Source organism: Dromiciops gliroides, chromosome 2 (assembly GCF_019393635.1).
Source record: "Dromiciops gliroides isolate mDroGli1 chromosome 2, mDroGli1.pri, whole genome shotgun sequence".
Taxonomy (NCBI): Eukaryota; Metazoa; Chordata; class Mammalia; order Microbiotheria; family Microbiotheriidae; genus Dromiciops; species Dromiciops gliroides.
The window spans coordinates 359,132,703-359,158,248 of record NC_057862.1 but is presented as its reverse complement, the minus strand read 5'-3'; the positions used below and the strand labels follow the sequence as shown (position 1 = coordinate 359,158,248).

General features: G+C 41.6%; 1 protein-coding gene across 11 annotated transcripts in view; it reads right to left on the bottom strand.

The window, feature by feature from the left end:
- CBFA2T2 (CBFA2/RUNX1 partner transcriptional co-repressor 2) overlaps positions 1 to 25,546 on the bottom strand; it is a 181,282-nt gene that overhangs the window by 65,666 nt on the left and 90,070 nt on the right. For 3 of the 11 annotated variants that reach the window (XM_043985287.1, XM_043985291.1, XM_043985288.1), the window contains exon 2: positions 23,595 to 23,688. The exons of 2 other annotated variants lie outside the window; for them this stretch is intronic. In XM_043985287.1, the coding sequence (XP_043841222.1) occupies positions 23,595 to 23,661 (67 nt within the window). In that variant the 5' untranslated portion in view covers positions 23,662 to 23,688. Of the gene's footprint in view, positions 1 to 9,967; positions 10,122 to 23,594; positions 23,714 to 25,546 lie in introns of all 11 variants that reach the window. 6 more of the 11 variants (XM_043985294.1, XM_043985295.1, XM_043985289.1 and 3 more) reach the window with 3 other exon arrangements.

The window sequence follows — 25,546 nt, the reverse complement described above, 5'->3', positions numbered from 1 at the left end:
CATTAGGATTTTTTTTTTCCTGACTGGGGGCTCTGAACTACTGTGATTGCATTTATAACTTTTTGTTTAAAATAAATTCCATAAAGTAGGAGACGAACATGTGTATTGTGATGGTCGTTATCCTGCTCCTTGGCTTAAAAAAAGAGCTATTATAATAGATAATGCTGATTAAACATTCAGAGACAAATGGGGTAGGAAGGAAAGGGCAGTGCATCCTACTGGCCAATTGCACCTTCCATCAGGACACCCACAACCACCAAGTGTCAAATCAAGAGCACTCAAGTAAACACAAAGTAAGTAATGAGGAATTGTGTGAACTGAATTGAAGGTGAGAACCCATGCTGAAGTTCTCTTTCCTCCTCTATTAACACCTAGATGGGTCTGTGAACTCAATAGATCCATGTACTTGACTGGATGATCCTGGGTTATGTTACATTCTGCTTTTACCCACAATAGCCAAGTATAACTCACCCTGCATGTGAACATGTGTTTAATGAACTGACCATTAACTTCAGGCCTATTTGTGTTCTCTCCAATAAGGAAGAGATCCTACCAATGCTCCTACAATGAACTTTAGCATATCTGTCTTCAATTTTACTTAAATAAAAAAATTTCCCTCTCCACACTCCATCTTCCTAGTAATGATCCTCCATTCTAACTGCAGAACACTGAAAACTATATTCTAAGTCTTAACCTTTTTGTACGTCCTAAACCCCACCTTTGGCAGTGTTCTAAAACCTTGGAACATTTTCTTAGAGTCATGCTTTGTTTGTGTTCTTTAATTCATAGTTCAAAAAATGAAGATAAAATTTCCCCCCATCCAAGTCCATAGATTGCTTCCCCCCAAAATCTATCCACAGACCTTCTGAGGGTTGAAGGACCCCACATTAAAAATCACTACTCTAAGGCATGAATGTCTTCCAAGTACCTGAATGCTTTCAGATACAATAAAGAATTTTAATAGTTTAAGTTGAAAGAGAAGCAATATGCCACTTTTGAAGTAACAAGTCCATTATTCTCCCCATTCCACCCATAACTCCCCGTACCAAATTAAAAACTCAAACTTAAAACTGTCTGATCTGGAAAAAGTATCTTATAGATAGGGAAAGTTAGGCCCAGAAAATGGGAAAGAAACTCGTCCAAAGTCTTCTTCCATAAATTGCCTAAAAATTCTTCAAACAAACTTGTCACAGGCACACTTAAAAATGGTCAGCAAATTCATGTGTTTATTTAGCCAGTACTTGCTGTGTGTGGCTCCTTGTGCAAAGCTTTGTCCTGAACACATAGGAAAACTAAGCCCTTTGTACTTGCTTTCATGGGGCTTATGATCTAACAAGTCCAGTATGAGAAGGCTTTATAGAAGATTGGTGGACTTACATATAGTACAACTCTTGGGTTAATACAAAGAATGCAGCTGAAATAAAATAGCAGCTTTCCAAAATGAGTAAGGGCAACCCAAAAGGCAAAGGCAAGACAGACAATAATTACTTCTGGTCTTACACTAGGGAGAGAATTTTACATTTTGTACATTTCCCATCCCAAAAAGATCATTCTGAATTAGCAAAAGACTTAAATATGCATGTTTGATATGAAAATGTCATGATCCCCTGAAAAATTAGTCTCCAGAACAGAGATTCCTCCACTGGGCAGGAGGTTGGAGCAGATGACCTCCTGGGCCTCTTGTGACAACAAGATCTTATGACTGTTGGAATTTGTCAGGCAGGGCCAACATCTTTCAACTACTTTCATGACTTTTCTATCAGGAATTTCTACTGAAATTAAAACTTTCTGAATGAAATGTTTGGAATGAGCATTCCAGATGTGAGTATCTACCTTGTCTACCTCCATTACCAAAAGCACAAGCAAGATCAATTTGTTTATTCAGTTAACATTTCCTGAGCACCTGTTACCCTGAGACTTATAGGAGTGCAGGGAGATGGATTAGGCCCTGGCCCTCAGTGCTGTACAAGGAAGAAGAAACGTATACATTTAACTAAAAAATAGAACATTCATTGTCAGTGCATGGAAAGAGCTACCAAACTGAGAGTTCATTCATGCAACAAGCATTTATTAAGTGCCCACTGTGTACCAAGTACCATGCTGATACTGGGGGAAGAAACAAATAAATCGGACATAGTCCCTGCCCCAACTGCACTTTTATTCTATTAGGTGAATGGATACCCCCGCCCCGCCCGCCCACACAGATAGCTACAACAAACGACAATATGAGATGATAAGTACACTAGAGAGGTGAAGGAGATGTGAGGGGAGTGGAGCATTATGACAAAAAGGAGAAGAGAGACTCCTGCCTAGGGTAGGAAGGACATCAAGGAAGATCTTGGAGAAGGAGTAATTGATTTAAATAAGAGCCTAGTCATAAAGAAAAGTTAAATAAGCACAAAAATCATACACAGTGGTGTAGATTCATTTCTGATTTTTTTTTCCTTCACATGAGGACATGAAGCCTAAAAACAATGAAAACTTTCTTTCAACAAGGGAGCAAAGTTTTAACAGTAAGATGTAGGTACAGAGGCCACTGTGAGAGACCCTTACAAATAGGTAAATTATGAGAGCAAGAGAGCAATAAATAAATCCATTAACAATAACTTGAATTTACACATGGCTTTAAGGATTGCAAAGCACTCTCCTTGCAACAAACTTGTGAGGTAGGGTCCTATTATTATGCCAGCTTCATAGAGGAAGAAACTGAGGCTTTAAGAGGATTAAAAAATTATTAAACTGGGGGTAGCTAGGTGGTGCAGTGGATAAAGTACTGGCCCTGGATTCAGGAGGACCTGAGTTCAAAGACAGCCTCAGACACTTAATACTTACTAGCTGTGTGACCCTGGGCAAGTCACCTAACTCCCAGTGCCTCTCAAAAAAAAAAAAAGATTAAACTATGATTTTACAGCTAGTAGGTATGATTGGATCTATCACAAATCAGAATCTTACCCAGTAGGTTTTTCTTAGGGATGATTCTATATCAAAGGCAGATGCTAGAGAATTTCAGAAATAAAGGTCCCACAATCACCATGGAGTCTGAACCCAAATTTCTTGACTCCAGGTCTAGCACTTTATCCATTGTGGTAGATTTTTAAATTATTGCAATCTTGATTCTTTGAAATATTTAGCCTTTTTCCTAGCACAGGGAATGCCCTGAATGTATCTAACCTCTCCAAAATAAGCATGACTTTGGTAAAATGGCTATTTAAGAAATCAATAAGGGGGATTCAATAAAGCCTTTTAAGTCATTTCCCCAAATGGTCCACTCACTATTAGGATGCTGAAGGGCCCTTTACTACTAAGGAAGCTGCCTTTCTTTTAATGATACCAAATCAGAAGTGTGGGTGGCAAATAGAGATAGCTATGGCAATCTGAAAGAATTTAAGCTGGAAGATAATTTAAGACATGATAGAATCTTACCCCCATTCCCATTGGGGGGGGCAGGGAAATGAGGGTTAAGTGACTTGCCCAAGGTCACACAGCTAGTACATGTCAAGTATCTGAGGTCAAATTTGAACTCAGATCCTCCTGAATCCAGAGCCAGTGCTTTATCCACTGTGCCACTTAGCTGCCCCTCTCCCCTTCCCATTTCATAGAGGAAGAAACTGAGACCTAGAGTGGGCAAATGACTTGCCAACGATCATATAGTTAATTAGTGGCAAAGCTAGTGTCTTCTGAAACAAGTAATCTGACCAAGTAATTCCAAGATATAAGTCCCAAATGGATACATGACTTAAGACATTAAAGGTTGACTTCATGAATAAATTAGAGAAGCAAGAAAGAGATTACCTTTTTGGATCAATAGATATAGGAAAAGTTCATGACAGAGCAAGGGACAGAGAGGCTCAAAAAGGGTAAAATGGACAAATCTGATTATATAACATTTAAAAGTTTCTGTAGAAAAAAAATAAGATAAAAGTTTCTGGAGAAACAAAACTAATGTAGTTAAAACCAAAAGGGAAATGGGTAACTGGGGGAAAAAATCTTTGCAGCAAGTATCTCATCAAAGTCTTACAGACGGGGTAGCTATGTGGTGCAGTGGATAAAGCACCAGCCCTGGATTCAGGAGGACCTGAGTTCAAATCCAGGCCTCAGACACTTGACACTTACTAGCTCTGTGACCCTGGGAAAGTCACTTAATCCTCACTGCCCAGCAAATCAAACAAACAAACAAAAAAGGTGCTTTTAGAAAAAAACAAGAACACAAACACAAACAAAAAAAACATGGAGGCAGCTAGGTGGTGCAGTAGATAAAGCACTGGCCCTGGATTCAGGAGGACCTGAGTTCAAATCAAGCTTCAGACACTTGACACTTACTAGCTGTGTGACCCTGGGCAAGTCACTTAACCCCCACTGCCCCACAAAAAGAAAAAAACAAAAACAAAATCTTACAGACAATATCCATAAGGCATTGATTAAAATTTATAAAAACTAAGGCAATGTAAATCAGAGCAACAAATGTTCTCCTAGCTAGGTGCCACAGTAGATAAATCTTTTGGTCTGAGTCAGGAAACCGGCCTCAGACACTTGCTGGTTATATGATGCTAAGCAAGTCATTTAACTGTCTTATAGACTGGGGATAATCTCCCACTTCCAAGGGTTGTTGTGAGGATCAAATGAGAATAATTTTAAAGCACTTAGCACACTTCCTGGCACATAGTAAGTGCTGTATCAACATTAGCTATGATTATTGTGGTTGTTATTACTAGCTAGGCAGGTAGGTGGCACAATTGATAGAGCCCTGGGCCTGGAGTTAGGAAGATGTGCTCAAAACTGGCCTCAAACACTTTCTAGCTGTGTGACCTTGAGTGAGTCATTTAACAATGTCTGCTTTGGTTTTCTCAACTGGAAACATGGAGATAAGAATAGCATCTACCTCCTGGGGTTGTGAGGATCAAATGAGGATAACTGTACAGTGTTTAGCACAGTATCTGGCACATAGTAGGCAATTAATAAATGCTTATTTCTCGCACCGTCCAGACTGACAAAGAGTGTTGAAGGATTTTGGGACACACTTATAAGCATATCACAGATGTTAACCAAAAAAACCCAATTTTCAGGCAAAAAATAATCACGACGGGAAGTTAGTTTTAATGAATCAGAGTAGATATGGGAAGAGGACAAGATGCCAGTGTGCATGTTTGGGCAAGGGGAGAAGATTCCCAAGTTGAAGCCCTGAAACTAGAGCCAATCCCTCCCAGGAGACAGCACTAAACTAGGTTGGTTTTGGTTGACAGAACATATCAGACATTTGAGCCACCTTGGGCTCTTCAGCACCTAGTACAGTGCCTGGAACATGGGACTTAATAAGGTGCTTATTGACTGACTGGTTAATGGATATAAGGAACAACTAGCCAGATGTGCCACGCCATACTGAGATTAGGCTCAAGGGCTCTGTGTGAGCTCTGCCTTTATAACATCTGAAGGGGAGTTTTGTTATGGTTGTTGTTTGTGGTGTGTGTGTGTGTGTGTGTGTGTGTGTGTGTGTGTGTGAGAGAGAGAGAGAGAGAGAGAAATGATATAGACCTTGGCAATGTTATTCAAGGAATATCCAGTGTCTCCGTGACCCCCCAACCTTTCAATTAATGGTGTCTATGATGTCACAGAGGTTACGGTTCCTTCGCTTCTGGGAGGACTGATTCTCCAACACCTCTAGCTAATCTGCCTTTAACCCAGAGCATGGGCTGGGGGATGCCCTCTGCTGTGAATGGGCTGGTTCTGTCCCAGGCTCTGGGGCTTGTTTAGCACAGAGAGCTAGGGGGCTCTCTGCCCAGTCCAGCGCCCAAGCAGACAGCCTACAGGCTGGGTTATTTGTGTGCAGCTGGGAATCGCCTCAAGAAAAACCATCAGATGATGAGTTCATGAAGTGCCATAAGAGAAGGAAGGTGTGAGGGGAGTTCTTAATATCCTGGCAGCTACAGCAGGAGTTCTCAACCTTTTTGTTTTAGGGATCCCTCTGGAAATCTATTGAAGCCTACAGACCCCTGCACATTATTGCCTACACTCATAATTAAAGGAAAGGCAAATTCAGTTAGTAGTGGAAATTACAACACAATTTTTCCTCACCCAAATTCATAAACGCTCTGAAATCTCTCTATTGACTCCAATTTAAGAACACTTGATACAGAACACTTGCACAAGTCACCCCCACATCCCAGCCCATCTCTAGAATGCATTTTTTCTTCACCTCTGCTACCTCAGAGACCCTCCAGGCTCAACTCAGCTGCTACCTCTTCCATGAAGCCTTCCCTGGCGTCCCCACTTTAGTGTTCCTTCCCTCCTTAATTATACTTCTCCAATCCTTGAACACATAGGAACATAGATTTAAGAGTTGGAAGGGACTTTAGAGGCAGTCAAGTCTAACCCTCTCATTGTATAAATGAGAAACTTCCTTTTTTTTCCTTTTTTCTTTGCAGGGCAATGAGGGTTAAGTGACTTGCCCAGGGTCACACAGCTAGTAAGTGTCAAGTATCTGAGGTTGGATTTGAACTCAGGTCCTCCTGAATCCAGGGCCAGTGCTTTATCCACTGTACCACCTAGCTGCCCCCAAAATGAGAAACTTTCATCAGAGAGGCTGTCTGTCCAGGGTCACACATTTAGTAAATATCTGATAGGATTTGAACCCTATGAGAAGGTAGGGCCATGAAATCCACTTAAGTAGGGAGTTTTGGCTCAGACATCTCCTCAGATCTCACCTGGCTACACAACCCTAGGACTTTTCTGGGTTACCTTCATCTCCACCCCACCCCCCTTTTTTGTCTTCCCCTATTAGACTGTAAGGTCCAGGAGGGGAGGAACTGTTCTACTTTCATATCTGCATCCCCAGAGCATATAGTAGGTACTTGACAAAAGTTTTTTGACTGATTGACAGTATTCTTCCACTGCATCACTTTGGTGTGGGGGAAACAACAGGAAAGGCAAAGGCCTTTCCTAGTATAAGTGAAATAAAATGTAAAAATGCTTGACCTTTGGGAGCATTATCTATAGACACATATGTATGTGTGTGTGTGTGTGTATATGTATATGTATGTGTTTTCATTTAGTTGTTTTAGTCATGTTCGATTCTTCATTATCCCATTTGGGGTTTTCTTGGCAAAGATACTGGAGCAGTTTGCCATTTCCTTCTCCCCTTCATTTGATAGATGAGGAAACTGAAGAAATAGGGTTAAGTGACTTGCCCAGGGTCACACAGCTAGTAAGGGTCTGAGGCCAGACTTGAACTTAAGTCTACCTGACTCCAGGCTCAGTGCTCCTTCGATTGCGCCACCTTGTTCCCTATACATATATACATACATACACACATACATATGTATACATGTATATGTATATATGGGAAGAGACTGTATACATCGACATTTATATATATGTCCTTATAACTGCCTTGATGTCTCTCCCCTTTTCTTCTTTCTCTTAATATATACGTATCTCTACATGTGTATATACTTGTATGTGCATGCACATATATACATTTATGTATTTATGTATGCTGTACATGTAACATCTATACATATGATGTTGCTCATGTAAATCCTTATAATCTAAAACAAGTTCAACATTACTGAGCTCTCACTATGGATTTTGTATGTACTTCATAGTCTAGTCTGCACCCTATCCATTTGTTTTTGTGCATCATCTATCCACTTCAAGATCATATATTCCTTAAGGGCAGGGAAGCAGGCCTTCCTTCTTTGGGTCGAGAGGTGGTGGACTATAGGTGCAGGATCAGGCATGTTTCATCAGAGAGCCAATGTAATGGACTTGTAGAATACCTCCCTTCTTACATAAATTAATATGTATTTGTAAAACAGTTATTTAAGGAATTAAAATACTAAGTTATCTGTATCAGAATATATCCAGGTATATCTAAATGTAATAATGTAGAAAATTTATATTATATATGTCCAAAAAAAAGGATAAGTATTGCAGATTCTTCTTTCACAACATGACTAATATGGAAATATACTGTACATATATAACCTATATCAGATTGCTTACTGTCTTGGGGAGGGGGAAGGGAAGGGAGGGAGAAAAATTCGGAACTTAAAACCTTATAAAAACCAATGTTGAAAATTATCTTTACATGTAACTGGAAAAAAAAAAAAGAATCCCTCCCTTACTTCAAGACCTAACTCAAGCACCAGCTTCTCCATGAAGCCTTTCTTGATCCCCGCCCCCCCAGTAGAGCCCTCCCTTGCACAACTTTATATTTAGTTCCTTTTTATTTGTATTTCTTTTATTTATATTTCTTCTGGCTTCCTTCAAGTGTCAGCTGAAGCCCAATCTTCCATAAGAAGCCTTCCCTGGTCCTCCTGAATCTCACTTAGTGCTTTCCCTCTCAGATTATGGCCTATTTAACTTGCATAGATTTCATCCATGTATAGCTGTTCTATGTTCCCTGTTCAAGTATAAGCCACTTGAGAGCAGGGATGGCCATGGTTCCTGGCATCGAATGAATGCTCATCAGCTATTCCATACACACTTGTACATGTCCAGCTGATGCCAACATTACAATGAAAGCTCTTTGAGAACAGGAATCATCTCATTCACTGTATGTGCATCTTCAGGGCCTATCACAGTATCTGGTACAAAGCAGCAGCTAATAAGTACTTTTTGCTAAATTATACTTTTACAAGAGAGTTCTACTGGGGTGGGGGGGATATAATTGGGACATAAAGGGAAAAAAGCATCTTTGTATGTGTGCTGGGGGTGGGGTGGGGTGGAATACATGTTGCCTAAAATCCTTCTTCCAGAAATCTAAACAATGGACCCTACCTGTGCTTCTATTGACTAGGGTGGCAGCCTACCCCATCCACTGAAGCCAGCTGGCAAGAGAGCCACCTGCAGAACTTAAGTTAGGGCTCAGGGAGATGATCCAGCCACCCCTCATCCTGGCCTTCTCCACCCACACTCCTCCCTCTCGTTCACACACTACACATTGAAACTGCAGGGGCTGCTGTGCATTTTCTACCATGTGGCTTCAAAGCCAGCTCTTCATCCCGGATTTGGGGAGCAGGGAACAGATGGCCTCAGCAGCAGAAAGTCTCCCAAGAACTCGTTTTCCCGATCGCATGTGGTGAGAGCTCGATTTATACAAACAGATCAGTTAGTGACAGGAACCCTCATAATGACGTGACAATTATTCGGCGTGGCAGCTGTTTGTGTCGCTACCCAAACCAAGTTTGAAAACATGGGATAACGCCTCTGGCTCCCCTGGACTTTTCAGACAACTTCAATGCCTGCATACATGGGTGGGAAGGGGGTGTCACCCCAGCCCCCACCTTCATGAGAAAAATGTGTTTAAAATTCACAATCGCAGAAGTTCAGGATTGGTTTCTTCAGGCTTTTCTGGATGGCAGGCAGTTGGATGGGGGGGAGGGAGGGGCAGGGCAATGAGGGTTAAGTGACTTGCCCAGAGTCACACAGCTAGTAAGTGTCAAGTGTCTGAGGCCAAATTTGAACTCAGGTCCTCCTGAATCCAAGGCCAGTGCTTTATCCACTGCACCACCTAGCTGCCCTAGGCAGTTGGATTATTAAGATTAAGAGACAATAAGACCACGAGATCCACCTCCTTCTTTTACAGATGTGGAAATTAAGAACCAGAGAGGAGCTTAACCCAAGTCACTTAACTGGTCCTGACAGAATTGGAACCAGAACAGAGGCTTCCTGACTCAGTAGGGTCATCTTGCCACCACCAGCCCCTTCAAAGTAGTGAGGAGAAAAATTCACCTAAAATGTCACTTAAATTATGCTTACTCTATGGATGGAACATTATACTGTGAAGTATAAAGTGGCACAACTGAGGGATTCAGAGAAACAAGGGGAAGACTTGCATACTCCTAGGTGAAACAGAGAGAAGAATAAGACCCACAATGACAAGGTAAGTGAAAAGATCACCAAAAGGATGCAGGGCTCTGTGTCACTGAATAACCAAGATTGGGCTTGTTGAATAGAAGATGAACTATACCTCCTTCCTCTTTGCCAAGAGGTGCGGGATGCTACGGGGACAGAATGTGGCATACACTGGTCTCACGTGGTCACTGTGTCGGTTGTTTTTGTTCAACTGTTTCTTTGTTGCAGGGGAGAGTAGTTCAGTTCCAGAGGCAAAGAGCAGATACAATCTATAAACGACCATGATATGAAAATAAAGGATCAGTAAAATTTTAATAAAAAAACCCCAACCATGATGACTGGCTCTCAAGTGCAGTTAAAAGAGTTAGACTTTAAAATTTTTCAGGAATGCCTCTATAAACACAGAAGGTATGATGCTTCATGTTCAAATCAGCCAATGACACTACTAGATCTTTATAACAGGGTGACTTGAAAAGAATGAGACAGGCCCGACCAGCCTCCCTTCAAAATGGGATCTGTGGCTTGCTCATTGTTCCCTACCCAGTGGGAACCTCACAATGCTCAATGCTCATATTCTCAAGCCACTGGTTACCTGATGAATCGTCTGAGTTGTCCCTGTCTGCTACAAATCCTGCTGCTGGTCTACGGCCCCACTGCTAGGCCAACACCACATCTCCTGAGGCCGGTCTCTGATATTTAAGGCTGCTACCCTATCCCATGGCTCATCACAGCCACTGCTGGACAAAGTGTCCGGTCCCATGAACTGAACAAAATACAGATGTAGACTGACTAGTGCAGAATTCAGGGGACTGTTCCACTACCTCATTCTGTATAGATATATATCATGGTGAGGTGGGAAAGTGCTGGTTTGGGTAGGGAATGAGGGGAGGAGGAAAGTCAGAGGACATGGGTTCAAATTCTAACTCTGGTCAAATGTTTAGCCTTAGACAGAGTTAAAGAATGAGCATATGAAAAAAAGATAGGGAAGAGGATCTCCCAATCGAGAAAATGGCAGAATAACAGATGAAAAATGATGAGAAGAGATAATAAGAATGATTATGAAGAACTAGAAATCTACTCAGTGGGTTGAACTAGGCTGTGAACTTACTTGGTCTATATTTAGACCGAGACTATTTGTTTTTTCTAGCTTTGTATTTTCAACAAAAAAAAATGTAAATAAATCAAATAATAGTCACTGAAAAAAAACAAAATTGTTTAAGATTGAAACCATAATGTTTATTACTTTTTGGGTTTTTTCCATTTGTTCTGATTCTTCTTTCACGACTAATGCAGAAGTATTGGGGTTTTTTTGTTTGTTTTGGTTTAGTTTTAGGTGAGGCAATTGGGGTTAAGTGACTTGCCCAGGTTCACACAGCCAGTAAGTGTTAAGTGTTTGAGGCTGAATTTGAATTCTGGTTCTCCTGAATCTAGGGCTGGTGCTTTATCCACTGCGTCACCTAGCTGCCCCCGCAGAAATATGTTTAATGTGATTGTATGTATATATAACCTATATCAGATTGTTTTCTGTCTTGGTGGGAGGAAAGGGAGAGAGGAAGAAAAAATTTAGAACTCAGAATCTTATAAAAACAAATATTGAAAACTATCTTATAAGTAACTGGAAAATTAATAAAATACTTTTAAGATTTAAAAAGATTGTTTAGGGGGCAGTTAGATGGCACAGTGGATAGAGCACTGGCCCTGGAGTCAGGAGTACCTGAGTTCAAATCCAGCCTCAGCAACTTAATTACTACTAGCTGTGTGACCCTAGGCAAGTCACTTAACCCCAACTGCCTCACTAAAAACAAACAAAACAAAACAAAAACAACAACAACAACAAAAAGATTGTTAGTCTCTGACCTTCAGTTTCCTCAGAAAGAGAGGATTCGATAAGATGACAGTCTACACTCTACAAGATCAGTCTAGGTACCTTTAATGTACCTTCTGATTCAAAAATCTATGATCCTATGTTCAAACACCTTGACCAAGCCACCCCTGGGAAGAATTAGATGCCACTAACATTCTTGTTTTAGAAGTTGGCTGTCTACTAGGGGATAGACTATGAAATGAATGAGCAAATAAAAATATATTGTTAAAATCTATTTATATATAACATATAAAATACATTATGTATATGTGTGTATATGTATGTATATGTGTACATGTATACACATACACACATATACAAGTATACATACACACACACATTCTATTGGTATCTTTTGTTTTTACATCATTTTAAGGAGCAAACTTGAAATTTGCCATTGAAGTAAGGAATTCTGCCATCATTTTGGGTGCACTGCATTGACAGGTTCAATCTTTCACTCCTAGATCAAACGAAGTAACATCTGCAAAAAGCTTCACAAGACTGTAAAGAGCCATCTCAATGCTAGCGGTAATTAAACATGTGCTTGGTACTTCAGACAAAATAAAGTTTAAGCAGAGCTGGTACAGTTTCCTTTTCTGCCATCTCTCTGTCCAATCCCTGGATGACAGGGGCTTTGCAGAGAGCACGTGAGGCATTTTTCTTTTCCAAAAACCCTTGGGCATCTGTGTTGACCACTGTTTTCTATCTTTTACGCTGAAGGAGAAAGTGTAAGCTTAGGGTTAAAAAAAAAAAGCCAGTCTTCCGAGCCTACTTGAGCCCAACAACACTCCCTTCCAATCAACAGCATTTGTAGGAAGAGGGGCAAGGTAAGAAGTTTTCTCTCTTTCAAGAGCAAATCATCTTGTGAAGCTCCTGCTCATTCTGAGCAGTGAGAGCGGCATCTGGAAGGAAGCAAGCCGAGGCCAACGGGGGGCGTTTGAGTCCCTGGTGGAACGGCTGCCACACACGTACTCGTGCCCGAGCCACATCGGCTTGACACAATCTCTTCACACCTTCACAACACACAGTAAGTGCTAAAAAGCAATAGAGAAAAGTAGTACCAGCTGTGTCCAGGCAGAAGGAGGGGCCTTATTTACCCTAAAATGGGGTCTCTTCTGTCCAAGGAGCAGCAAAGATTTCCTGGTCTGGCTTCTCCATACAGAATTCTTGACACAGAGCTGGTAGTAACTTGGAGGTCATAGATGAGAAACTGAGGCACAAGAATTAACAATGACCTGCACAGGATCATAAAGACATCAAGTGGCCCCTTAGGGAGGACTAGTCCTCAGTGAACCCAAAACCTCCTTTAACCAGCTTGCTAAGACCTCATGGAAATGAAATTTGAACCGACTCCAATCCAGTCGTTTCTCTACCATCCACACTGCCTCTTCCCTGCCTCTCTCTGGCCTGATTGGGCAACTTTAAATCAACAACAAGCATTTATTAAGCACCTACAATGTGCCGGGCATTAAATGTAATGAGACAGGATTTATCCAATTCCCACAATTTGTCTGGAGTCTGTTTTAGAGTAAGGAATAAGGTAAAAGCAAACAAGGAAAAAATGAAACAGCTGAGACTGATGGAAAAAAAAAATTTTGAAATCCTATCAGAGTAGCTCATGGAGGTCTGCAACAGAGCAAGAGAGACCGGGCTCATTTGTAGGTCGCAGAGAGAGTAGATTACATCGCCTGAAGGGAGATGTGTTTCACTCTCTGGGTTCCCCTGGTCAAGAAATGATGACTCTGGAGAGAAGGATGGGGGACAGGGACAGAGCGTGATCTAGCCTCACCACAAAGTACCCGATGACGAGGCTGTTCCATATTTTAGCCTCAACTGAGAGAATCAGTGGAATGGTGGAAAGGAGTCATGATTCTGGAGTCAGCCTTCAGTAAACACTTACTTAAGTGCCTACTATGTGACAAGTTCTGGTTTAAAAAAAAAGTTTCAAGATATTTGCAGGGATAAATGGAAAATAATCAAGAGAAATTGGTTCAGATCTCAGCTTTGATGTTAGCTACATGTGTGACCCTGGGTAAGTCTCTGGCCTCTCCATACCCAAGTTTCTAATCTATAAAGGTTCAGAGGTAGATCTGGATAGGCCTTACAACGGAGTTAAGATCCTATGGAGTCTCTCTGAAGGTACCTCTGGCACAGCTGACCCTGTTCCACACAACTTCCCCTTGCGCTCCTCATGCAGCTATCTTGTGGGGAGTGTCACAAGGGGGCTGGAACAGCTCCCCCAGGAGCTGAAGATTTGGCGTTTACACCAATACCTCCCACTCTCCTGCCAAAGACAAGCCTTCTCTATAGTTTACATCTTAAGTCATCTCTTCCCATCACTTTTTCTAGGGACCATGGCGATCTTAGAGCAGGGGTTCTTAACCTGGGTCTGTGTAAGTTTAAGAACTAAATATAGGGGGGCAGCTAGGTGGTACAGCAGATAAAGTACTACGCTCTGGATTTAGGAGGACCTGAGTTCAAATCCGGACCTCAGACACTTGACACTTACTAGCTGTGTGACCCTGGGCAAGTCACTTAACCCTTACTGCCCCACAAAGAAAAAACAAACAAAAAAACTCTAGATATAGATAACACACAGGCATGTGTGTGTGTGTGTGTATGTATGTGTAGGTGTAGGAGGGGGGATAACAGCTAGGTGGTACAGTGGATAGAGTGCTGGGCCTGGAGTCAGTAAAGACTCATCTTTTTAAGTCAAATCTGGCCTCAGACACTTACTAGCTGTGTGACCCTGGGCAAGTCACTTCACCCTGTTTTCCTCAGTTTCCTCATATGTAAAATGAGCTGGAGAAGGAAATGGCAAACCATTCCACTATTTTTGCCAAGAAAATCCCAAATGGAGTCATGAAGAGTAGGACATGTCTGAAAAATGACTGGAAAAACGATTTTTTTTTTTTGCCTTTAAAAACATGACTCTGAGGGGTCCATAGGCTTCCAACGAAGAAATTCCTATGTCACAAAAAAGGTTGAGTCCTTGTTTTATAGTAAGCACATGGCTTCAACCTCCAGGTCAATGGGTGTTTGTCTTGGACAACTTTTTTTTTGGACAGCTTTTGACAGAACATTTACTTGATGCCTTTAAAACCCATGACAGCCTTTACTACTAGCTAGAGAAGATAGATTTTAGCTTGACAGCTGTCTTGGCAAGGATACCAAAAAGAGTGTCCACGTTAACTTTCGAGCGTGGGCATCAAGATGGATGGGAGGATGGAGAACACGCCAGCCAATGCCAAATCACGATTGGAAATAACCAGCCCTGCTCTCTGCAATGCACATCTTAGACCTGTAGAAAGGACACCCATGTGTTTCCCCCTATTGATAGGGCCCAATCTGTGCTGGCTCATCACTGGGACAATGCCCAGCATTAAATGAGGTGCCTTGAAGGTGAGAGGAGATGAGTGAATGTGAGGCATTCAGTAAACAGGGCAAGCTGTCGACTGATTGATGTCCTAGCTAGTTCTGGGATAACAGAAAAATCCACACCCCTCAAGAGCTTCTCACAGATGTCCCACCCCGGACAGAACTGTGTTAGCGACACTCTGTCTGCTTCTCTCTGTTCTCTCTTGGTCACGGCTTTCAACAGGGAACATTCTGCACATATGGGGAGTATTTTTGCCACCAGCTTCCATGACAAAGGGCTCTTGAGTGTGCCTCTGGAGAGAGAAAACCCTTGTAATGGGGCATCCAAAAAGCCCACACTGCGTCATGGGAGCTGGCCCTTGAGAATGATTTTCAGGATTCTAACTTCCTTCCCTCTCTTCTGGGAGACATGACCAATTCAGAAATTTAAAAACAACAACAATAACCAATAAACCCCACCCCACTGCTGACATCATAGCAGGCTCTGTGTTCTGCTGCCATCCTGCTTGGGAGCCTGACCACAGTTGGCATCTTCTACCACTCCATGTGTGCTAGGAGCAGCCTGCTCATTTAAAATTGCAGGACTGTGGCCTTCTACTAGCTTCTATATAAAAGAAATACTAAGGGGGAGGGGGGGGGTGCTGCAGTCTGGGAGAACTGAGTTCAAATTCAGCCTCTGACACTGAACACTGTGGGGCTGTCCTGTTTCTCTTCTGTGGAGTGAATGAGCATCTTGGAATGACCAATCCAGACTTGGGCCTTATATTTAGCTAGACTACTAGCCAGTAGAAATGCCTCAATTGAAAGCCCAGAGAGCCAATTATTAGTCTTACAATGCCCTTAAATTGAATAGTTTTGAGTATATCATTGTCTCACACGGGATAAAAGACACCAATGCCTCAACTGCAAGCCCTGAGAGTCAAACATGGCTTTATAACACAATGCCCTAAATTCGACTATCTTAAGTACCTATGATATCCTCCTACCTGGCAAAAGATAGCATGAGTAGCTTGGAAAAGCCTCCCTCTGCCTGGACCAAGGGTTTCATGAAAATCAAACTGAGTGGGGGACAACAGGAGAAGAAGTGGGTGGAGCATGCCCCAACCATCCTCCCTCTTCCCCCACCTTCCCTGCCAGACTCTTAAAAAAATAACAAACAAAAAACAGCTGGTAAATAGGATAAATGTTGTGTCTCTGAAACCCAGACCTCATGTCTCTTTGTGTCCTTCTCTTAATCTTTGAGATTAGGAAATCTCACGAAGAACTCTAGAATAGCTCGACAGCCATGGGCAAATCATTGAAGCTGCCTGAGCCTCACTTTCCTCATCAACAAAATGTGAATAATAATATCCACGGTACCTAATGACAATATCAGACACATACCGGTTACGTGGCCTTGGGAACATTATTTAACTAACTTTTACTGCACTGAGTCTCTTCTCTAAGACTACAATTTCGGGAGAATACCTTTCCTAGCTTCACAAAATAATAATAATAATCCTATACCTGTAGGTTTTTACTTCTCACCATCAAGGTTTCCTGCAAATCTATGTCTAATTCCTAGTATATTGGACAAAGTTCTAGCCTTAAAGTCAGGAACACAGGTTGTTCAAAACCACACCTGTTGCTTCCTAGCTGTTTACCTTCTTACCAGTCAATTTACCTTCATAAACCTGAGTTTCTTAAGTCTGTAAAAGGGAAATAAAAACATCTACCTCATAGGATTGTTCTAATGGCTCAAATGGGATAATGTTTGCAAGTATTTCACAATCCTGTTTATATAGGTTGCAGTATTTATATATTATATGTTTGTGTTTTAATTATTTATATTGTTATTTGCAGCCCTATTAAATAGGGGGCAATGTTTATATATTAAAACAGTCTAGGGGCAGCTAGGCTGTCAGTGGATTAAAGCACTGGGCCTGGATTCAGGACGACCTGAGTTCAAATCTGACCTAAGACACTTGACACTTACTAGCTGTGTGACCCTGGGCAAGTCACTTAACCCTGTTACCTCACAAAAAACCAAAACAAAACAAAACCCAACAACAACAATGGTCTAGCCCCCACTGCCCTGGGCCGGCCTCCTGATGACAAGGTAGTCATTGGTGAATCAGTTTACCAAGGGCTTCACTAGCAATTGTCTGATGTTAGCCAAGTGCAGCAGCTCCCATAGGCTCTAGACAGACCCAGACTTGCTGTGGTCCTCTAAATCTGGCTCAAGAATGTTGCTGGAGAGTACAATTATGCCTTCCACACCGTGGGGATTAGGGATGCAACACACCCATCACCTGAAAAAGCCACATGCAATTTTTTGGCCCTCCCTTTGTACCACAGAAGTCTGAATTATTATGGCATTAAAAGATAAAATATGTTGATATAATACAATACTACATATATATTCATAGTATGTATTTCTGAGTTTCTAAACTTTTTTTTGTGTCATCTGCTGGCCTCCACATGTCATCTGCAGCTTCCACAAAACTCCCCCCAAATTCCCATTTAACTTCTTATGCCAACCCATGACATATCAAAAACATGATGAGGAAAGTCAAAATGTATATAGATGATAGACAAGAGTGGTTTCAGAGGCTCCTGTTGGGTACCTGTTAATGAAATGTATTTGCTAATTCTGGGCATTTAAAAAAGTGGGAATTGCTATGGAGCCTGCATGTGACCTCATTTGATCACTCTTGAGCTTAGAGTACAGGTAAAGGCATACTTGTCATCCCACTGCCTCCTCATAAACAGGGTATCCTAAAAGTCCCAGTGCAGTTTGAAACTCTTGGAATTCCCTGTATTTTCTTTTTTTTTTTTTTTGCAGGACAATGAGGGTTAAGTGACTTGCCCAGGGTCACACAGCTAGTAAGAATCGAGTGTCTGAGGCCGGATTTGAACTCAGGTACTCCTGAATCCAGGGCCCCTGCTTTACCACTGCGCCATCTAGCTGCCCCCATTCCCTGTATTTCAAGCATGGTAAATAAAACAGTCCCTTTTCCCTATGCTTAAGTTCGGTGTAAGAGAAGCAAGACAGATGGTGTACTAAAAAGACTGCTAAATTTGGAGTCAGAAGAGCTGGATTCAAATCCTAACCCTACCCCTTACTTCCTGTTGTTGTTGTTGTTGTTTGTTCTTTGTTCTTGAAGAGGACCATGACATGGGGTGATGTCATGACTAGCAGTGAACTGGATTTAAGTGAGGGAGGGCTGTGCAAGGTCACCAACCTCACTCTCTCTTCCAGAACCATCTGGGTCCAGTGGCAAGATATATATCAGGACAACTGGAGATGGCCCCAGATGTTTTTAAGGCAACTGAGGTTAAGTGACTTGCCTTCAGTCTCAGAGCTGGTGTCTGAGATGACATTTGAACTCAGGTCCTCCTGACTCCAGGGCCAGTGCTTTATCCACTGCTAGCCTAGCTGCCCCACCCTTTACTAAGTACCTACTGTCTGGGTGCCCTTAGGCAAGTCATTGAATTTCTCTAAGCCTCAGTTCCCTTATCTGCAAAATGAGAGAATTAGACTAGAGATGACTTCTTCTAAGGCCCCCATTCAGTTTGAAAGCTTAATCTGAATCTGACCCTATAATCTATGCTCTTTAACAAATTGGTAGATACCACCTGATATTCAGGCATAGTCTCAAGATCAACCTGACCAAAAAAAAAATTTTAACCCATCATTTACTTCAATTTTAAAAAAATTTGAGTTCCAGATTCTCTCCCTCCCTCCACAGACCCTCCCCCTTCACTGAGAAAGCAAACACTATATCAATTATTACATGAAGTCATGAAAAACATATTTCCATATGTTTTAGCCACGTGGCCATGTTTGCAAAAAAAAAAAAGAAAAAGAAAAATTAAGAAAGTGAAAAAATTATGCTTCGATTTGCATTCAGAGTTCGTCAGTTCTCTCTCTGGAGATGGACGGCATTTTTCATCATGAGTCCTTCAGAATTATCTTGGATCACTGTATTTATCAATGTAACTAAATCTTTCATGGTTGGCTATTGTTACAATATTGCTCTTACTGTGTAAGACATTTTTCCTGGTTCTGCTCACTTGACCTCTGTATTAATTGATATAGAATTCCAGAGTTTTCTGAAACCACTCCCCTCATCCTTTGTGCCAATAGTGTTTCCATCATAATCAGATACCACAATTTATACTGCTATGTCCCAATCGGTGGGCATCCCTTCATTTCTAATTCTCGCTACCACAAAATAGCTGCTGTAAATAATTGTACACAAGACCTTTTTCCCTTTTTTCTTTGCCCTCTTTTGAGATCCAGAAGCTCAACATGACTTATACCAAAACTATCATCTTTACCACCAAAATCTCTGACATACCCATTTTAATTAACAGCACCATCATTCCACCCATCATCCAGGTCCAAAAATTTCAGTCATCTAACTATACCATCATTTAGGAGGCAGGCATCATGAATGTTAGAATCCTCTCCATTCTTTCACCCCAATTTATGTGTCTCCTCCTCACCAGTACCACAATCACCACCACCTAAGTCTAGACCCTCTGGTCATGAAGGCTGGAAGTGCTACAAAAGTCTATCCCTAGGGGGCAGCTAGGTGGCACAGTGGAGAGAGCACCGGCCCTGGAGTCAGGAGGACCTGAGTTCAAATCCGGCCTCAGACACTTGACACTTACTAGCTGTGTGACCCTGGGCAAGTCACTTAACCCCAACTGCCTCACTAAAAACAAACCAAAACAAAACAAACAAACAAAAAAGAATGAATTAGAACTTAAGAGCAATGAGGAGAAATTAAAGACAAGCAAACTGCAGCTGAATAGAAGGGAATATTGGTTAAAATGAATGTTGCCCCAAAGTGTAATATGCTTTTGTAAACAAGATAGGTTGGTTTTTTTTATAATGGAACCAGCTGGCTCCTTAGTTTCCCATTGTTGAAGAAAGGTGCGGTAGGAAGAGCACTGGATTTTGGATCAGAGGACATGAATTAAAATCCTGGCACTGCTATTTATTGTGTGTCATTGGTCAAGTCACTTAACTTCCCTAGATCTCAATTTCTTTATCTATCAAACAAGGGGATTAGATTAGAAAACACCTGAGATACTTGCCCATTCTATGATCCCATAGAAGCTCTTGTTTTGGTGTGGGTTGATCTCAGTGGCCTCTAGAGCCTCTTAAAGCATTAGGTTCTGTAACTCCATGCTAAAACTCTGCATTGAACTTGTGAGGCTACAGAGGGGTATGAATGGGGTGCTTTGCTTCATATCAAGATGGCTATGCTTTTCCAGTTCTATCTCCTTCTATTATCATTTCTTAATGTTATCACTTGAGTATTGGTGATTTCCTTGAAGTACCTTTCCTTTTTTTTTTTAATTAAATTATTTAAATTAATTAATTATTTATTTTGCAGGGCAATGAGGGTTAAGTGACTTGCCCAGGGCCACAGAGCTAGTAAGCATCAAGTGTCTGAGGCTGAATTTGAACTCAGGTCCTCCTGAATCCAGGGCCAGTGCTTTATCTACTTTTCCACCTAGCTGCCCCCCTGAAGTACCTTTCATACCTAACTCTCAGTCAGTACATTTCACAATGAAGCCACTCTCTTAGCCGAAATAAAGTACATGGGCTTTGTGGCTGCTCTTTTTCCTACCACAGAGACTTTTTTTTTAAGTTCACTTCAAGGTCTGTACTTGTGCCCCATTCGGCTGGGGTAGTTTCCACTTAAGTGGGACAGTATTACACTTTAGACCTAATAAAACCTCGGGGAAAGAAAATACTAACAACGTAAGTTAACATGTTATCCCAAAAGGGGATGGCATCTTTTTTGCTTTGGCCACAATAACCTTTCCATTTTATTCATTTATTTACTTACTTATTTATTTATTTATAACAAGGCAATTGGGATTAAGTGACTTGCCCAGGGTCACACAGCTAGTAAGTGTTAAGTGTCTGAAGTCAGATTTGAACTCAGGTCCTCCTGAATCCAGGGCCGGTGCTCTGTCCACTGCGCCACCTAGCTGCCCCCACAATAACCTTTCTAACTATGCTGGGATCATATCACACATTACTCCTAAAAAGTAGACCCTCAGTTAGACATCAAACAACACAAAATGGGTTGCAAAGAATACCTTTATTCAAAGAAACACAGACAGATAATAATCCTCTTCACCATACTTTCAGCCTTTTCTAATACCAGTCAAGGTATCAGGAAGGACTATAGGTATATAGAAGCACTACAGGAAGAATCACACATCTACTTTTGAAGGCTCTCAGAAATCTCTTTCTCTCTCAGGCCAACAGAGGCAAAGGCAGGGGCAGCTGCTGAGCATCCCTGTATCAATCACCAAAGGAAATGGGAATGGTGAGAATGACCTCATGTGCTGCTAAGGAGAGGAAGAGAGGCTAATAGTTGGATCAAGTCCTCAAAAACCAGAAGAAGGCAGACTTCTGCCTGCATGCACCGCGCACGCGCGCACGCGCACACACGCCTCCTTTCCCCACTAGCTTGCACAGGGAGCCTGGGTAAACACCATATGCTTCACTAATCTAATTACAAAGAAGAAAGCCCAAAAGTTACTTTTTCGGGCTTCAGATAAATACGAAAATAAAGTGGTGAGATATTTTTGTATTGCTTTGTCCGCCCCCAAATGTCTAATAAAATACACTAGGCACCATCTTTATTTGCTAGCCTCCCTTTGCAACAACATAAAGGCTTTCATCAAACTGGGCTATGGAAACACAGTCAAGATTCCTTGGCCAGAGGAAAAAAGGGGATGGTAAGTCATAGAGTGGGGAGGTCCTTAGAAGTCATCTAGTCCAGTCCCTATATGTTATAGATGAGGAACTGGGGCTAGAGCAGAGGAATGAATTGCCTAAGGTCCTACAAGAGTGGAGCTGGGATTCAAATCAAGGTCCCTGGATTCCCCATGCAGCACTCCTGTCTACTAAAACTGTCTGCCTCAGTCCCATTAGGAGATAATGCTTCATTTTACTGGCTGTTTCTTTCCTTTTTTTTTTTGGTGAGGCAATTGGGGTTAAGTGACTTGCCCAGGGTCACACAGCTAGTAAGTGTCAAGGGTCTGAGGCCAGATTTGAACTCAGGTCCTCCTGAATCCAGGGCCGGTGCTCTATCCACTGCACCACCTAGCTGCCCCTTACTGGATGTTTCTTGATGCCTCCCGTAACTATTTACTCTCAAGAGTGTTTAACTTAAAAACCAGTCACTTTGTACCCCACCCCAAACCTCACCTCTCTAACCTCAAACCCACAAACCAATATAGCCTACTGAGAAGCTTACTTAGACTGAGAGGTGGTATCTCTGGCCTCCATTCTGGCTCTGGTACCTGCTATGTGCTTGGAGGGGTGGGAAGGTGGACAATCACCTCATCCCTGTGATTCAATCTCCTGGGGTGGGGGTGGGGGGCATGGGGGGAACAGGATAATGACACCAACCTCAACCTTAAAGGATGGCTGAGAGAATTAAGTCCACTTCACAATTTTTATATATATATATATATATATATATATATATATATATATATATATATATATATATATAAAAAATCTGAACTCTAATCAAGGCAATAATCAGTCTTGATTCAAGAGGACCAAATCACTAAAACATACTTTCTCTTCTAGGCAGGGAAATGCAAATGAGACATGTGAGGCCAGCCTGGCCAATGTGTTAATTTGTTTTACTTAGCTCTATTTTTGTTACAAAGAGTTATGTGGGGGCAGCTAGGTGGTGCAGTAGATAGAGCACCAGCCCTGGATTCAGGAGGACCTGAGTTCAAATCCGGCCTCAGACACTTGACACTTACTAGCTGTGTGACCCTGGGCAAGTCACTTAACCCCAACTGCCTCACACCCCCCCACACACACAAATAGTTATGTGATTTTTTTTAATGCATCAAAAATTTTTATAAAAATAAAATTATGCTGTCAAGGCATCTTGGCCTTCTGAAATAACAGGCACTGTAGTTTAATGGAAAGAATACTGGATTTATAATCAAGAAGGCCTGAATTCCAGACCTAACTATTAAACAAAGGACTACCCACCCTATTTTGAGCCTCAGTTTCCTAGTCTTTAAAATAACTCTTGAAATTCTTCTATCGGTGGTATTAAAGTCAGATAGAAAAAGGACCACTAAGCAATACAATGAGGATCCTCTGACTGCATATTAACTAGAAAAAACACATATAAACCTTATCTAGGTTCTCCTGTATTTTTGTTTTGTTAAATATTTCCAAATTACTTTTTAATATGGAGACCTTTGACAACTCTGGCTTATACCACCAGACAGTGTAGATGAGAACTTTTTTTAAAATCTGAAAGCATTATAAAGAAACGTGAGTTTCTAGGTTTGTCTTTCATTTGTACTTTTTAAAATATTTTATTTCTCCCCAATTATGTGTTTTTCATTTGCTTTCTTTTTTTAAAATAATATTTTATTCCCCCCCTCCCCCCGCCAATTACATGTTTTTCATTCGTTTTCATATCAAGCAAGAGAGAAAGATGCTCACCATGATTGTTTGTCACTGTCATGAAGGAGAAATCCAGGGCAGAGACCAAGCGGTAGAGGAATTCCATAGAGATGATGAGGTCCTTCTGATAGTCCTGGTAGTAGATGACATTATGTTCACTGCATCAAATTATTTAACTCATTATCCATGTAGAAAAAACAAAGTGACTGAAGAATGTCTTTTGTCCAGACCCTCATAGGCAGTCTGGGTTGGAAAAATCAGAGGTCGCCCTTGAGTGCATTTATCTTGCACAGACACTGCAACTGGACAATGCGCTGACCGAGGATCCAACAGGAAGGAGAAAACATGGTGGATTGCCTTTGGGAAACTAAAGAATTCTCCAAAAGACCCTGAGCTTCTCCTAGAAACAAGGGGCCGTGCTTTTTACACCAAAATGCTGCCAGTTTTATTCTATGGAAGTAGAATGGAACAGTAGAGAGTTCACTGCCTCTGGGGTCAGAGAACCTAGGTTCAAATCCAATCTGCATGACTGTTACCTAGGACCATAGGTGAATCACTTAACCTTCCTGGGCCTCTGTAAAATGAAGAGGTTGGGCTAGGGGTTGGCCATTGGGGTCCCTTCTAGCTCTAAATCTCCATCCTACTTGGTATCTATTCAGCATCAGTCTCTTCTACCCTCTGCCCGACCCTTCTAGTGGGACACAGAAGCAATATCTAAGTGTCCTGCATATAGTAGGCACTTACTAAATACTCGTTTATTGGAATGGAATAAGAAGGCAAGTGTCCCTCGTCCTCTAGGCAGGAGCTCACCATCTGGATGGGGAAATAGGAAGCAACTGGATCAATACCTGGATGGGTGAAGCTTTCATGGCTCACCCTGTTTTACCCTCATCTATGCCCTCCACAGGCATTTCTTCCAATCTGTGGCAATCTTGCTCTAGTTCTCTTGACACTTAATGGATGCCAAAAGAGTGGGTGAGGCCATCCAACAATCTACATCTTTCTTCAGTCATTCATTTTTCTGATGCTATCCAATAATGTCATATGAATGCAATATAGAGAATAGTGAATGCACCCAGTACTGTGGGGTTACAGGAAAAGTACAGGTGGAAGATGATTGGGCTATAGAAGTAATGCTAGGTGGTGCTGGTGGTAGTAGCTAGGGTGGTGAGGAAGATGATAAGTTTTATGTAGTGATTTAAGTTTTACAAAGCACTTTACATATATCATCTCATCAGGTTCTCACAATAATCTTGTGAGATAGGTGCTATAGTTTTATCCCCATTTTAAGATGAGGATACTTGAGGCTGAAGAACGTTAAGAGACTTGCCCAAGATCACACAGTCAGTGTCTGAAGTACAACTGGAACTCAGGCCTTTCAGATTCCAAGTAGTCTAACAGTTAATTTAGTTACCTAGTGATTATCTTGCTTTGTTTTTGTTTGTTTGTTTTTGTTTTTTGCAGGACAATGAGGGTTAAGTGACTTGCCCAGGGTCACACAGCTAGTTAAGTGGTCAAGTGTCTGAGGCTGCATTTGAACTCGGGTCCTCCTGAATCCAATGCCAGTGCTTTATCCACTGCGCCACCTAGCTACCCTAGTAATTATCTTTTGAAAGGCTTTTCGGTATCTTGACCATAAGACTGAAATCCTGGTCCTGTGTAAACAATGTGACTGAGCTATCATCAGTTAAAAAGTTTGGCAAACTTTTGAAAATACTTGATAAGAAGGTTTTCAGGTACCATCCACAACACAGTCTACATTTTTCACTATCCTGCCCTGATCATTTATTTAGTGCTGCCCATGAAGGACCTCCTATACAGGGGCAGGGGGCTTGTTCCAGAATTCTAGTAAGAGAAGCAATATCGTAAAAATATACTGCACTGGGAAAAAAAAATCACTCAGCTTCTACCAACCTCCTTGTCCCGATATTCCACAAATCTGGATTGACATAATAACTTCATAACAGACTATGGAATAGTCAACCTCTCCT